Genomic DNA, 16,754 nt, shown 5'->3' with positions numbered 1-16,754 from the left:
CCGGTGTGCATTCCGCTGCAGCCGCCACGTGGTGGACTGACGGGCACGTTTGCCTGAGTGCCCCTGGTAGCGAGTGCCCCTGGTTGCGAGTACCGCTCGGTCATCAGTGTTCACACAGGCAGCCCGGATGGCAGCCACTCGGTGGTGCTGGGCCCTACAGCGGCAGATCACTGCGCATGTGCCCGAAGATCGAGCGGGAGGCTGTCTCCTCGTGCACCGTTGGTCGGCCCCTCGGGGCCCGCTTGGGCACTGGACCTCCGCTTAGCAGTGGCCACCGGCTCCCTGCACACAACTTTCCCCTGGGGTGGCAGCTCCCCGGCAGGGCTACCCCGACCCTGGGTGCCGAGGAACTGCTGAGCAGCTCAGACTGTCATCCTGCCCTGCTGCTACCCCCAGGCTTCCATCCCCACCCTGTGCCCAACCACCCTCCCTTCCTGCCCGACCAGATGCAGACGCAGGTCCCACCGCGCCATGACCAAGCGCGTGCCAGGCGGTTCCTGCATGCCGGAGGAGCCCAAGCCAAGGAGGAGGAGAAGGTCATGGCCCTGGAAAAGGACGGCCTCTCACGCTTGTGATTATGCAGGCTGCGGCTAAACCTGCACGGAGAGTTCTCATCTCAAGGCACACCTGCTCACCCCACACAGGTACGAAACCTTACCACAGTGACTGGGATGGCTGAGGGTGGAAGTTCGCCCGCTCAGATGAACTGACCAGGCCCTATGGCAGACACATCGGGCAGTGTCAAGGTTCGACCACCTTGTCTTACACGTGAAGAGGCACCTTTAAGTCCCCAAACAGTGGATGTAACCCACACTGCCAGAAGAGAATTCAGCGTTTTTTACCTTTCACACTGTCTTCCTTGTGAGGGGAGGAACCCAGCTAGAAAGTACTACAATCATGGTCAAGTTCTCAAGGAGTAAACTTGTGAATGGATAATCAGGAGACACAGGAAACCAAAAGACAAACTCAAAAAAACAGATGGGGTCTGTGACTGGATCTTCTAGCATTCCAATTCTAAATCCAACTTGAATATATATTTCTGGACTTAAAACACGTGAGTTGTAAGGAGGGTGACTGGAAGTTGTGGATATCAGGGTATAAATTAGATCTGAAAGTTGGGGGGAGGGAAGACCAGAACCCCCTGAATTGTTTTGATGCAATATAAACATAAAGATCACATTGTATTCTATTTGCCTTCTAAAAGCCACTATGATGATCTTAGAAGAAGAGGAAGAAATCCAGGTACAGAAAACGGTGTTTAATAGCCTAAACGATGGTTCTTGGTAAGTCTTGGTTCTAAAGGTACCAGATGAGGCCAAAGTTCTCAAACTGCTGCTTGCTTTGACAAGGAAAATCTGTTTTGTCTTCTGATCTACATTTATGACCTAACTCCACTAAATACATCTGGTTAATCTTTTATATAGTCTGTTATACATTGTGGTTTCAGATGTGCAATAATTTGTACAATGGTTTATTCCCAAGTATGCCTTAAGCAGAACAAATGTTTTTTTCTATATAGTTCCTTGCCTTAATAAATATGTAATATAAATTTAAGCCAACTTCTATTTTGTATATTTGTAAACTACAAAGTAAAAAAATGAACATTTTGTGGAGTTTGTATTTTGCATACTCAAGGTGAGAACTAAGTTTTAAATAAATATATAATATCTGGAAAAAAAATTTGTTCTGTAGAATTATTCACATATTCATAAAAACTTGTGCACAAGATTATTTGTAGCAGCATTGCTTGTATTGAAAGCAAACTCTCAACAGTGTCTGTCATCTCAGTAGGAGGCGATTCAATTGGTTGTGGTGTATACATACCATCTAGTGCTAGTACAGTCTAGCGCTCTGCAGCCATAGAAATGAACGAGGGATCACTTTGATACACAAAATTCTTCAATGTATTTTACACAGAAAAAAGCAAGATGCAAAACAATGTGTGTGGTATGCTACCATGTGTAAAAGGGGGAAAAAGATGGTTTAATATTTATGTAATGGCCTGGCCACCTCATGCGAAGAGTTGACTCATTGGAAAAGACCCTGATGCTGGGAGGGATTGGGGGCAGGAGGAGAAGGGGACGACAGAGGATGAGATGGCTGGATGGCATCACCGACTCGATGCACATGAGTTTGGGTGAACTCCGGGTGTTGGTGATGGACAGGGATGCCTTGCTTGCTGCAATTCATGGGGTCGAAAAGAGTTGGACATGACTGACTGACTGAACTGAACTGAACTGAATGGCCTGTATACATATGGCTTATTTCTAGAAAGTTTTGGAAAAACTAAGAATGTTGGGTTGCTTGACAGGAAAGTGTGGGGTAGGTTATCAGATGGTGGAGGGGAAAGACCCTTGAACAGTGTCCTTTTTGTAGTTTTTGACTATAAGAGCATATGAATGTTTCTCAAAAAAATGAATGAAGTTTCTTTAAAAAGGATTTTAAAGAATGTGGTTGTGTTTTGCCTGGAGGTAGTGTTTTCATTTTCCCTGACTCTGACTAGGCCTAGTGATGTTGATGGTGATATCTCACGGTTATCCTGAATACTGTATGCAATAGGCGAGCCCTATCAGGAGAGGTGACCAAGGCTCAATAAGGTTAAATGATTTCTTCGTAGCCATGTGAGTCCACTGGTCAGCCACCGAGCTGGACCCGAGGCAGTTAGCTCCTGAGTCTGCATTAGGAACCACCACAGGTTTGTACAGGTGCAGATGTGTGTGCACTCAGTTGTGTCTGACTCTTTGCCACCCCATGGACTGTAGCCCGCCAGGCTCCTCTGTCCATGCAATTTCCCAGGCAAGAATTGTGGAGTATTGCCATTTCCTTCTCCAGGGGATCTTCCCCACCCAGGAATTGAACCCTCGTCTCCTGCATTGGCAAACGGATTTTTGCCACTGTGCCATTTGGGAAGCCCACAGATCTTTACAGTCGTGTATTATTTTGTAGAGGTACCTCTCTTCTTCCCTCTACTATCTATTGGGGAGATTTCTTCACCCCCTCTTTTTTTTCAGATTTATCCAAACACTTAGTTCAGAATTATGGTGATGTCGAAGAGCTTATGGACGCAGGAAACATCAACCGGACCACCGCCGCCACCGGGATGAATGACGTCAGCAGCCGGTCTCACGCCATCTTCACCATCAAGTTCACGCAGGTGAGCGCCGTCGCCCCGCCCCCGAGCGCGTAGGCAGCGCCGGCTGCGGACTGGTCTGCGCTGAGCCAGGCGCCTCAGAGGCGCCTCACTGCTGTTTTCTTGTTCTTTAGACTGTTGAGCTGTGTGATGGTTTCTCTGCCGTTGCATTTGAAATGTAGCCTGATGAAGACCCCTAAGACATATTTAGCAGGCTTCTGCCCTGTTCGCCACATTAAAAAAAAAAAAAAAAAAAAAAGGTGCTCTGTGTTTAATTAAGCCAGAGTTTTCATTGTTGCAAGCTCTGTGGTAGGTAATGGGTTGCCAGACAGAGCAGCTGGAGGCCAACGTGAGGAACTCATCACCTTGAGTGGTCTAAGGTGGGTGGTCCTTTATGGCTCCGTGGAATTCACCCCACAATGCTAATTGTGATGATATTAAAGGACAAGGGATGTTTTTAAGTATTAATGTTCTGATCTGGAGGTGGAGAGCATTTAGAACACACGTGGAAATGAAATAATGTTAGGGGGAAATAATGTTAACACCGAGGCCAGTTAAACCAATGAGCCTAAAAGTGTAGGGTCTTCTCAGCGCTCAGCACATATTAGGAGTTTGGGGGAGTCTGGCCTGTGTTAGCCATTGAGCATGTCGGGTAGAAAGACTTGCATAATTCATGAGGGGGATCAGAGAGCAAAGAAGATGAAAAAATTATCCAAGGTCAATTGAAACAACTCCTGATAAATTCTCCAGAAATGTATCTTTTATTCCGTTTACTGGTTTTTCTCCTGTTTTCTGGTTAATGTGGATTAGGATGTGGCCATCCCTAGTTCCTAAGAGGCTCGCTTTTGTAACAAAATGCAGTAATTTCTTCTTGGCATTTTGGTTCAGACTGTAAAACATGGGTTAAAAGTCTTGGGAAAGTAAGATTTTGGTAAAGTTCAGAACCAAAAAATACAGTATTTAAGATTTTTGCTATTTTATAATTGTGAAACAAATTGTATTTTAACATCAAATAACGGTTGCATGATCTTTCACATAATTGTCTATGTTTATCATATTTTGCAAAGCCATTGTGCCTGTCCTGTTCAAGATTTTAGGTGAGAACGAAACTAATTATTTGTTTACTTATATTTTTCTTTATGGAGTGAGTGCCCCTCAGGGCCTAGCTTCGTTCTCTGCCAGGGTCAGACTCAGCCCTTGTTGAATGAGTGATTTGGATAATGGAATTCGTACTTCTTCAGAAAGTTTAAGACTCACATATGGTCGGCTTCTATTGTATCCAGTATAATTATTGTAATCAGGAAGAAGCCCAATGAAACAACAAAATTAAGAATTTTTCTTAATTTTATCTACCTTTATCTACCTTAATCTACCCTGAGAGATCACAGTGAGGAGTGGGAAATAATTAGAACTTGTTTTGGTGGATTAGTCGCTGAGTCGTGTCTGACTCTTGTGACCCCATGGACAGTAGCCTGCCCAGCTCCTCTGTCTGTGAGATTCTCCAGGCAAGAATACTGGAGTGGGTTGCCATTTTCTTCTCCAGGGGATCTTCCCGACCCAGGGATCAAACCAGGGTCTCCTGCATTGTAGGCAGATTCTTTACCAACTGAGCTATGAGGGAAGCCCTTGAACTTGTGTTATAAACACACAAACATATGTGGCAGCCTGGATGGGAGGGGAGTTTGGCGGGGAATGGATCCATGTATATGTATGGCTGAGTTACTCTGATGTACACCCAAAATTATCACAGCGTTGTTAATTTATATTCTGATATAAGAGTCAAAAAAAAAAAAAAAAAGACTTAGTCAACCAAGAAGAATTTGATTGCTAAATATGTTGCCAGTCCAATGCTAGTTATCAATGAGGATGTAAAAGATTTAGTTTCTGTTAAGAAATAGTAATCTAGTTGGGGAGAGAAGATTAATAAGTATGAATGACAGAGAAGAAAAACAAACACACAATGTTATATAAACATTGGTGTCCTTTATACCTCTTCCATTTTGCATTTATATTTTACCATAGGCCAAATTTGATTCTGAAATGCCGTCTGAAACCGTGAGTAAGATCCACTTGGTCGATCTTGCGGGAAGTGAGCGGGCGGACGCCACTGGTGCCACCGGGGTCCGGCTGAAGGAAGGGGGCAACATCAACAAGTCCCTTGTGACGCTGGGAAACGTCATTTCTGCCTTAGGTAGGGTCACACTTGTCTCCTGCCTCCTCTCGTTCTCGATGCTCCATAGTGGCATGAAGAGCTTAGGTTTAATGTTTGTGTTACAAACTAGAGTAATAGCTTCAAGGTTTTTTGAAGCCAAATTCAAGAAGAAAAAAAAAAACCTTTAATAATTGTCTTTGCCTTCCCCCACCTTTTCTTTCTCCCTGCAGCTGATTTATCTCAGGATGCATCAAACCCTCTAGTAAAGAAGAAGCAAGTTTTTGTGCCTTACAGGGATTCTGTTTTGACTTGGTTGTTGAAAGACAGCCTCGGCGGAAACTCTAAAACTATCATGATAGCCAGTAAGAATTTTTGTGTTTTTTTTTTTTCTTCTCAACGTATAGTGTTTCATGTGAATTGATTATAGCTATTTTAAGTATTTCATTAGGAAGTAGCACCTCTTTATTAAAAAAAAATAGTTTTCTATTTTGAAGAAAAGTACTTACTGTGATCCGGTTTACAGTATGGTATTATTGACTCTTTTTGCCTCTTCCTGGTTCCATTAACTTGCCGTTTTCTTGGTTATGCAAACTGATGTCCGTGCAGGATGATCCTCAGTTGTGCTTAAAGTATAGGACAGAAATTTCCAACTCTGCCAACTCATGCCAACTCTAGACATAAACTAGAAATAACCCAACTTTGTTTTTCTATTTAAAAGCAGAAAATAAGGAATTTAAGATTAAGAATTGAGAGGAAAAAGTGTGGTATATATGGTAACAATAATATACATCTATATTTTCACTAATTAACAGAAAGAAGCAGAACAGAGGGGAAAATGTGCAAAGGGGAGATAACTGTTGAGAATTTCCCTTCCAGCTCCACCCCCACCCTCTTTTCTTGTCTCCATGTCTCCTCCGGCCCAAGCTGTGCAGTCCCTGTGGAGGCCAGGGGTCTTCCCAGGGGTGTGTACCCCAGATGCAATTGTGTAGTAACTTTAGCTCTAAAGTTTGTTGGGGTTAAGGTGGGGATGTAATCAACCAAAGCTTTGGGAGGAGGAGCGTTAGCTGATCTACAGCTTCTTTACAAAAGTTATCACACTCTGGGTTTTCATAGGTGGTAGGTTTTGCCAGAACTCTTTCAAAAGGATTTAAATTTCTGCTTTATCTTGAGAAGTGTAAATAGTCTTGAAATCCTCTACTTATATGTTCAACAGAGGAAACTCCCTAAGCTGCAATGGAGTGTTTCCAGTCTCGTTTTAGATTTGGTTAGATGGCTGATTCTAAACTTAAGAAGAGTGAAATGGCATTTAATTTGGCATAGTGCGCACCTTTCCTATGAGTCCCAGATAATTTGTAATATTCATGACTGCAGTAATGAATATTTAGTCTATCCAGCGACCTGGGGTTAATCTGACTTTTAAATTACAAAACAACTTTGTGTTAAATGAAACAGAGTGCTGGATAAATTATTTTTTGAATTCATTCTTCACAGCCATTTCACCTGCTGATGTCAATTACGGAGAAACCCTAAGTACTCTTCGCTATGCAAATAGAGCCAAAAACATCATCAACAAGCCTACCATTAATGAGGACGCCAACGTCAAGCTCATCCGTGAACTGCGAGCCGAAATAGCCAGACTGAAGACGCTGCTTGCCCAGGGGAATCAGGTTGGCTCTTTTCTGAGACTTACGGGTAATTTTCTTTGAGTAATGGCATCTATTTCTAGATCTTAATGAGACACTCATCTCGGGAGTCGTATTGATTTGAGTAAATAAGTGCTAAGTAAAGCTTTGAGTGAGTTAGCCCGGTCTCTCCTTAACATCACCCTCCCGTTGGCCTTCGAATTCATTATATGCTCTGTGCTTAAGATTTTATCCACTAAACCCGAGATGATTAACTACCTAATAGTTATCAATTATGGATGGAAATTTAGCATGCAGTAGGATTAGCAGCATAATCTCCATTAGTGGAAGGAAATCGAGATGCTTGGAGCAATGTTTAAAATTCTACCGAAGCATTTTATGACTTAGATGTATTTTAACAGAATGAGAGACTCCTTTGAGCCCCTTTCTGAGTCTGTCTTTGGTACTGCTCCTTACAGCAGTGGTTATAGTTACACGGGGTCCTGAGACATCCCTGTGGCCTGGCTGAGGTGATGTGCCTGGGCCCCCAGGTGATGGCGGAAACAGCCTCCCTTCAGGATCCTTTGGGGTTTTTGTGAAGGAGCCTTGTCCTTTTCACCGTAGTCTTCTGCATGGTGCGTGTAGCAAGCTACCTTCTGTGATCACAGTGTGATCCGTGCTGGTTGGTTTAGACACAGTCATGAGAGAAAGTCAGGATCACTTTTTAAAACACTCGAGTTAAAGTGGAGTTAGAAATAAAGAGGGACTTACCTGATGGTTGAGTAATTGAGACTGTGCTTCCAAAGCAGGGGGCATGGGTTTGGTCCCTGGTTGGGGAGCTAAGATCCTGCATGCTGCATGATGTGGCCAAGAAAAACACCCCCCAGCAAAACAAAATACATTTCTTCCCATTTTCCTAACCCATGAATGGATGTCTGAAGTGTATCATTAAAAAAAAAAAGAACCCAGCTTTTCTTCAAATACACAGAGCTGTCTTCAGAGCAGCGTTCCCTCCAGGAGCATGGGGCCCTTGAAGCCCTTGGCATCCTGTGAGCAGTTTGACTCATGAGACTCAACAGGCCAAGAGCCTCACAGAGTTTCCCGTGTCCTGAAAGTCCCGAGAGTTGCTGTCCTCTAAACTGGGGGACTAGAGTGGGCTGGGAGCTGATCTCTGCACCTAAAAATAGCTCCACATAATTGTACTCTTTTTTTTAATCTTTTGGGTGTGCTGCTTTGCATATGGGATTAGTACCTTGACCAGGGATTGAACCCTTGCACCCTGCATTGGCAGCTCAGAGTCTTAACCCTGGGACCACCAGGGAGGTCCCAGCTGTGCTTACTGATGGGGAAGTTCCCTGTGTGTGCGTGGAAGCCTCAGCATGACGAGTCCAGCAGCTCATGATGTTACCAGGCTCGAATCTCTGATGACGCCAGCCACCGCTGTCATGTTCATTTATGTGCTCTGTTACTGGGATCTTTTTTCAATGTTTTAAAAATATTTGTCTGAGGTAAACATATAAAGGTGATTTGATAGAGTTACCCAGACTACTGCGTGTGAAGGGAAGGACTTGGAACATTCTTGTAGTTAACATTTAGTAAGTCATGAGAATGGAGGAAAAGAGATGAGCCTGTTAAATGTTAAACTGAGGAAGTCCTCGAAAGGAGCCTTATCACACCAACAGAAGAACTTCATTCAAACTTTTACAGATCCTGTCTCAGGAATGTCTCAGAGGTGTCGTATATGCCAGTTGCCATATACTTTCTGATCTTCGCTTGTCTTTTTCTTTCATGGCCAAAGACCACCACAGTCATTAAAGGATTATTTTAGTTACTGTAGTTTTGGGGATAAGGATGGAAAAGATTGTTGTCTATTTTAGGATACAGTGAAGAACTCTGAAAAACAATACATTACAATAAAAACGAGTCCAATTTAAAATTTATTGCACCATGAAGCTATAAATTGTTGTGAGACAATACAAGCTTATCCAAAATTAATTAAATTTGTGATGCTCAATAAAATAAGCAGGGGTTCTTAAGCGCTCATTAGAAAAATCTCTGTATAAAATGTTTGGTGGCATTCTTGCTTTCCCACAGCATCCTGTTGCAGATGGCTGCTGTGGTTCGTTGAGAATGCTGTTCAAGTCAGAGCTCCATTCTGGGTTGTTGAAGTACAGCCAGATAAAAGCTCCTGCTTTTAATAATTTTATGTTTAATAATTTGCCAATGCAAAATGCCACGTGTATCAGAGTTTCAAAAGCACAGTTTAAATACAGCGAAAGATTCTGACACGTATCTGCTTCTCCTGCTGCGTAGATTATAGAGAGATAAATATGTAGTGGTGTATATGTATATATACATCCATGTGAACTCTCTGCTGAAGAGTGACACCCATTCTGAGTGTACGTATCCGTGAAGTTTCACAAGCTGTGTTCACCCATGTGACCTGCGTGCTATCAAGAAGCAGAACATTCCCCAGTGCCCTAGAAACTCTCTTCACCTTCCTCTCCTAGACCTGCCTGCCCTTCCCCTCAAGGGTACCCTCTATCCTGACTTCTTCAGGCACGGTTAGTTTTTAGTTTTGCCTCTTTTTGTTCTTTATATAAATGTAATCATGTAGTAAACACTCTTGCTCTCGCTTTTATATAAGATCAGATTTATGGAATTGCAACACAGACCTACAAAAAACCTGTTTCATAAGGTTGCAGACGTGCAAGGGTGCTGGCCTGCGGTACAGCCTGGGGAGGTGACAAGTTCAGGCAGCGGGGCTGAGGGACAAGGGGGAAAGTGACAGTGAGAGCAGAGGACAGACTGAGGGGCCTCACGCGGCCAGCGGGAGTGTGCTGGGCCCGGATGATCGTGACCAGCTTCCGTCTGAGGTCTTGTGAGATTCCTCCATGGTGGAGCGTGTGGGTTCAGATCCATGTATGAGCACCGCTGTGCTGTGCTCCATCACACGTGTGTGCGCCAGCTCACCCGTTCTGTTTGATGGGCTTTGGAGATTTTCTCTTTGCTGCTATTGCTGCTGCTGTGGACTGTCTTCTCCGTGTCTTTTTGTGAACATCCACCTTCATTTCCGGAGAAGGCAATGGCATCCCACTCCAGTACTCTTGCCTGGAAAATCCCATGGACAGAGGAGCCTGGTAGGCTGCAGTCCATGGGGTCGCTGAGGGTCGGACACGACTGAGCGACTTCACTTTCACTTTTCACTTTCATGCATTGGAGAAGGAAATGGCAACCCACTCCAGTGTTCTTGCCTGGAGAATCCCAGGGATGGGGGAGCCTGGTGGGCTGCCGTCTCTGGGGTCACACAGAGTCGGACACGACTGAAGCGACTTAGCAGCAGCAGCTTCATTTCTGTTAAATTTATACCAAAGAGTGGAGTTTGTGTCAGAAGGGGTACCTAATGTTTGGTTTTAGTAGATAACTGCAAAATAATTTTTAAAGGTTTTTATACCAACTTATATTCCACCATCAATATGTGAAAGTGCCAGGTCCTTGCCAATGCCTGGTGGGATCTGCTTTTCATCATAGGCCATTCTGATGAGGCATCGTGGTGTCATGGAATGATTGTAGTTTCTGTGTCTCCGATGATTAATGTAGTGAAGCGTTTGGATATCTTCTCTTTTCACATGTTCTCTTTTGTTATATTTAAAGCATCTTTTCAGACTTCTGCTTTGAGTTTGGCAGAGAGAAAATGTCCATTAACTTTTCTCTCTTAAATGTCTCTGAAGATAGCAAGAAAATTAACAACATAGAAATAGGCAGGAACAGTCCAGGAAACAAAGAAGGCAATGAGTTAGAGAGGTGGAAGGAGAAAGGATTTCTCATTTGTGTAGCTGAAGTCGCAGATAAACTTTGAATAATAGCTGTATAATAAAAGTGTCATTATGTGTAAACTTTCAAGGTGGACAACATCTCAGGGAGGGTCACAGAGTAAAACCAGGTGATAGGGTGTTTGTGAAGATGGGCAAAAGCAGACCAGGTAGTCAAGGAAATGTGAAAGCCTCCGTAGAGGAGAGACAATGAAAAAAAGTCATGCATATAGATGATTAACAAATGCCCTTCTAGGAATTTATTCTGTTGATACTGCCATGCATACTGTAGGCAGCTGGTATAAGATAAGTCACTGTGGCAGTGACTTATCTTCTGGTAAAGCAGAAGATGAGAAAAAACTACCAGTCCATTAAGAGGAAATTGTGGACATAAATTGTTGAATAACCACACAGTGGAGTGCTGTGCGGTGGAACTGGAGTTGTTACAAAGAATAAAATAGATTTATTTGTACTTAGTTTTTCCCAAGATTGTGAGATGAAAAAGGCAATATTCAGAATAGCGTTCATGCTGTTTATGTTTGAAAAGCAACACAAGTGTGCTTGCATATGACCAGAATAACTGCACAGTTACGTAGCAGAATGGGTGAGACGGGTTGCCCATGGCCTGGAGAGGTGGAGAGGGAGACCCCCTTCCGTTTTCCTTTCAGGTAACCTCGTCTGGAGTCCCGTGTTCTGCCTCTCAGGTTTTGAGTTACGAATGCAGTCAAAGCCCCCTGTGCCCCGCCTGGCTGTGTTTCCCTCCCCCGTCTCTGCCTTGCCTCGTCCCCCCAGGGTGAACCTGATTTGGGGGTTTATTGCGCTCACATCCATCTTTGCAACACAGATAAGGAAATGGACACAGACTGTGGCCAGCCTCCCTGTAACTGTGTGACCCAGCAGTGGTGATAAAGGAGGGTCATTTGCACGTGTCATTGTGGATAAATCTCAGAACCCTCTGGTTGGATAACCCCTCTTTTTGAACCTGTACTTGGTGCAAATTCAAAATGGAAGAGTCTTTCAGGATCTAGGGATTTAGACTGTTTGATTTTGATAAAATGTCAGCCTGTTACGTGTTTGTCTTTTTCCTTGTGTTTGCTGATTTGTGTTGCAAATGTAGTTTTACCAGGATGCTGTGGTTTTTTGAATATTACGAGGCATGTACCCTGTGGATTAAAGACTTCGTGGTGACTAACACTTTTAGGGAGGTGTGGGAAAATACTTTTCACCTCTGTTTGTTTATGTGGCAGTTTTTGATGGTTTACAGTGTCAGGACAGATCGTTCCTCTAGATTATTGGTGTACACTCATTGCCTCTGCCTTTTGTGGTTTGCATTGCAGATTGCCCTCCTGGACTCCCCCACAGCCTTAAGTATGGAGGAGAAACTTCAGCAGAATGAAGCCAGAGTAAGTGACACCTTAACTTGTTTTTGTTTTTTTTTTTTAATTGTAAGTTTCACTATTTTATTTTATTTATTTATTTTTTTAAGTTTCACTATTTTAAGTGGATACTTTTTTAGTATCGGGTTAGCCAGAAAGTTTGTTCAGGTTTGTCCACAAGATGTTACGGGAAAACCCAGAGTTTTTGGCCAGCCCAGGACTTGCTGTCTGAGATTCAGTTTCTCTCTTCATGACAGGTAACGCTCCCACCCTGTTTTTAAAGACCCACACTTGCTGACTTCTGGTGTATCTCCTGTGTCCTCTGTGACTTAATAGATGGGGTTTGTCTGGTAGTCAAGGGTTGAATCAGAGAAGGCAGTGGCACCCCACTCCAGTACTCTTGCCTGGAAAATCCCATGGACAGAGGAGCCTGGTGGGCTGCAGTCCATGGGGTCTCAAAGAGTCGGACATGACTGAGTGACTTCACTTTCACTTTTACTTTTCACTTTCACTCTCATGCATTGGAGAAGGAAATGGCACCCCACTCCAGTACCCTTACCTGGAGAATCCCAGGGATGGGGGAGCCTGGTGGGCTGCCGTCTCTGGGGTCGCACAGAGTTGGACACGACTGAAGCGACTTAGCAGCAGCAGCAGCAGCAGCAAGGGCTGAATACAGCTGAGACTGGGCCATTGCACGAGGCGGTGAGGCTGCACTTGAGGAGAGGGAGGCTGTGTTCACATGCTGGTCCCCACAGCCTCACCGTGGGGTTTTTTGGCCGTCCTTCTACTTATTAGTGGGAATTGCAGCGCTTGGAGAATCACTGAATACCCTGGGAAGGTGCTTCGCTGCTTTAAGCAAAGTGGGATCTGAGGCTGGGGGGAGAGTGTTCCGGGCGGAAGCCAGCGTCAGTGCTGGGGCTTTCTGAAAACTAGTTTCACGGATGACCTGCTTCTATACTATTTTTTTTTTTTTTCTTTTTAAAAGAAAAAGACCTTCTGTGAAAAGAGAAACAGGTATTGATAATGTTTTCAGAGTGGATTTTGTCCACTGTGCCAAGTGGTTAAAGCAGATTGAGAAAGAAAATAGGATTCTGTTGGCACAGTTCTTTCAAGAATACACAGTATTGAAGATACAAATCAAGAGTATAGTTAGGAACTTGTTGACACTTCCTGGGTAATTATGCTGATTAATTTGCTGATAATAGTATTAGTGAAAACATTAGTTTCTTAACCCCTGTTTTTCTCTTGACATTTTGTATTTTGGTACTTCAGATTTTAATTTTGAGGACTTTGATGGATGTGTCTGGATTGTGTGTGTTCATCGCTCAGTCGTATCCAACTCTTTGTTATCCTATGGACTGTCCCAACCCGCTGGCTCCTCTGTCCATGAAATTCTCCAGGCAAAGAATACTAGAGTGGGTTGCCATTCTTTCTTCAGGGGATCTTCCTGACCTAGGGATTGAACCCAGGTCTTCTGCATTGCAGGCAGAGTCTTTACCATCTGAGCCACCAGGGAAACCCTTGATGTGTCTGAATATAGTCTTAAATTATTTCTTACTGATAGTTTTCAGGAATACCTAGCAAGTTAATAGAAACCAATAAACATTTTAATTTGAATCGTTATACATGTGCGGACAGACGTGACTCTTGTTAACAACATTTTCTAAATTTTCATCTCTTCCTTTGCTGACCTTTTAAAATTGTTTGCCATCCACTTGGCTCTAAATCTTATCACCTGGTCACATTGTGAGAGGTGCTATCAGACTTTGCATTTTTTTTTCCTGAATTTTAAAAATGAAGATTATTTGGTTTAAATTCAGTGGTAAAAGAAACCCAAGGCATACTTAGAATTCTTTGAAAGCTGGAATTATTTGATTGAATTGGAAAAGGATTAATTGGCTTACGTTTCTTCAGGGAGAACTTACCTGTTGGTGAAATCCCAAAGCATGCTTTGTTAAATACTTGGTGTTTCTCAGATAAATTGCCAATGAGAATCAGTTAACTGATTATTATAAATTAGTAAATTCATCACCCCAGTCTCGTCTACGTCTGTAGGGAGAGAAGGTGTAGAAATACTCCCTCTCTGAAAGCTTTTCCAACACAAAAAGCCCGGTGACCCATGGGGCTGGCATCACTTGAGTGATGAAAGGAGAACCTGTGTGTGTGGCTGGTCCAGGGGGGTGGGCAGGACAGCCTTGCCTGACAAGTACCAGTGAGCACAAAAAGAAGTTACAGAGGCTCAGTCCTGTTTCTTCTCTTACTAAGAAGATGATAGATTTGACATTAATAACTAAAGTAGACGTGTGTGTGTGCTAAGTCACTCAGTTGTGTCTGACTCTGTGACCCCATGGACTGTAGCATGCAGGCTCTTCTGTCCGTGGGGATTCTCCAGGCAAGAATACTGGAGTGGGTTGCCATGCCCTCCTCCAGTGGATCCTTCCAACCCAGGGATCAAACCCAGGTCTCCTGCACTGCAGGCAGATTCTTTACAGTCTGAGCCTCCAGGGAAGCCCAATAATACTGGAGTGGGTAGGCTGCTTCTCCAGGGGATCTTCCCAACCCAGGAATTGAACTGGGGTCTCCTGCATTGCAGGCATATTCTTTACCAGCTGAGCTACCAGGGAAGCCCAGTTAAAGAAGCTATATTTTTAAAACCTTTTGTTTTGTATTGGGGTATAGCTGATTAACAAACAGTGTTGTGATAGTGTCAGGTGAACAGTGAAGGGATTCAGCCATACATACACATGTATGCATTCTCCCCCACACCCCCTTGCATCCAGGCTGCCACGTAACACTGAGCAGAGTCCCCTGTGCTGTACAGCAGGTCCTTGCTGGTTATCCATTTTAAATACAGCAGTGTGTACATGTCCTTCCCAAGTTCCCTAACTACCCACCCTCCTCTTTCGCCCCGGCCTGCAACCATAAGTTCATTCTCCTTCTCTAAGTCTCTTCCTGTTTTGTAAATAAGTTTATTTGTATCATTTTAAGGAAGATATTTTATTAAAAAAAAAAGCTGCCTTAGAACTCCTGTAGTTGTTTGCGGTAAGTGTTCCGTTGCTCAGCCGTGTCCAACTTTGTGACCCCAAGGACACAGCCCACTAGGCTCCTCTCTCCATGGGATTCTCCAGGCAAGAATGCTGGGCTGGGTTGCCGTTTCCTTCTCCAGGGTGTTTGTGGTAAATTGAGGAGTAAAATGTCTAGCCATTGAATGAACAAGGTGAGTGCGAAGTGTTTTGGTTTTGCTCTCGGATAAACCATCCTTCCAGTCCCTCCTTTTTAGTCAGTCATGAACACGGCCTTTGTTGAAGGTTGCTGACTCACGTCCTTTTTGTTTATGATACTTCAGGCCTGTGGAAAGCATCTTCCTCTTAGCATTGAGCACGTAATCCAGTATATTCTGTGCTTCCACTTTGACCTGGTTGAACAGGGTAACTTACTGGTAGGGAGACCAGTCAGGTGAACTGGGATGGCATCTGCTTCTGGGTGGGGAGGTGGCAGGAACACTGAAGGGAGGAAGGGAAGAGGCTTCGGGAGGGTGTGTGCCCCGCACTCCCCCAGCCCCGCAGAGGTCACTCTCTTTTAATCTGAAGTATATTCCTTTTGACAGAATCTTCCATTCTTTTTTTCTACCTCTCAATCAGGTACCACTTTACTTCTTAATGACTCACTCACTCAGGTCATTTAAAAAGTTGTGTGGAACTAGCAGAGTATTTTCATTAACTGAGAAGCTATTTCCAACTGTGCTGTGTTCGACAGTGGGGGATATTTTCTCCCTTAAGTTACTGCAGACTGGAAAGAAGCTGATTATTATCAAAAAGATATTTTTACCTTTACTAAGAGTCAATTAAAGAGCTACCTTTAAAAAAAAAAGATAAAATGATATTTATAAACCTTATTAATTAGCTACAAAAGCAGATTATCTCCTAAAAGAAAATGGCAGTTTCCAAGGTGATTTAATCATCACATCTAATTAGAAAGTAAAGTAAATCACCATTTCTTAGGACCTAAAGTATAATCAGGAAAAATTAACCCATGTAATGGGATGGTGGCATCTTTGAACTTGTAATTTTGGTTAATATCCAAGGAAGCAGCTTTTATTTAAATGCACCTTGAAAAAGACTGCTGTAAAGCTCTAGGCAGCTTGACAGATTTTTTTTCTGTTCTTTCCTTTGCCATAATGTAGGTTGTAGGGTGAGATCAGCTAGTTTGATTTATATTTGGTAATGGTACTCTGCAGCATTGCTATCTAATTTAAAAAGGTATAGTATGTTCTTCTATAATCTATAAATTTTGAAAACTTTCTTGAAGAAAATCACAGTAATTTTTTTATAGAGCAATGACATTCGTATTTTTTTTTTTTTTCTTTTAGGTTCAAGAATTGACCAAGGAATGGACAAATAAGTGGAACGAAACCCAAAATATTTTGAAAGTAAGGACTGTAAAAAGGTGTCATAATCTTACTGTGCTTGCTTCAGTAGATAAACTCTTTCCTTTCTCTGTCAAATGTGGCAGTTGTGTGCTTTGCTTAGGCTGGGACTCTGGTTTAATTTTAAAGGAACAGAAAAGGGAGCTATTAGTCATTAAAGCTGTGTGTTTAGAGACGGTGCTCATACTTAAGGCGTTTACTCTCACTTGTGGAGTTTTTTCCATTTTTGACTCAAC

At 43.2% G+C, this 16,754-nt stretch overlaps 1 protein-coding gene across 11 annotated transcripts in view; it reads left to right on the top strand.

Annotated features, from left to right (window-relative positions):
* Positions 1-16,754, top strand: part of KIF16B (kinesin family member 16B) — a 301,609-nt gene that overhangs the window by 59,551 nt on the left and 225,304 nt on the right. For all 11 annotated transcript variants that reach the window (XM_055543463.1, XM_055543454.1, XM_055543455.1 and 8 more), the window contains exons 7-12: positions 3,012-3,154; positions 5,153-5,321; positions 5,513-5,644; positions 6,774-6,949; positions 12,054-12,119; positions 16,462-16,521. In XM_055543463.1, coding sequence (XP_055399438.1) covers positions 3,012-3,154; positions 5,153-5,321; positions 5,513-5,644; positions 6,774-6,949; positions 12,054-12,119; positions 16,462-16,521 — 746 coding nt within the window. The remainder of the gene's footprint in view (positions 1-3,011; positions 3,155-5,152; positions 5,322-5,512; positions 5,645-6,773; positions 6,950-12,053; positions 12,120-16,461; positions 16,522-16,754) is intronic.

The sequence above is a fragment of the Bubalus kerabau genome, chromosome 13 (genome assembly GCF_029407905.1).
Source record: "Bubalus kerabau isolate K-KA32 ecotype Philippines breed swamp buffalo chromosome 13, PCC_UOA_SB_1v2, whole genome shotgun sequence".
Taxonomy (NCBI): Eukaryota; Metazoa; Chordata; class Mammalia; order Artiodactyla; family Bovidae; genus Bubalus; species Bubalus kerabau.
This window is presented reverse-complemented; position numbering and strand designations above follow the sequence as displayed.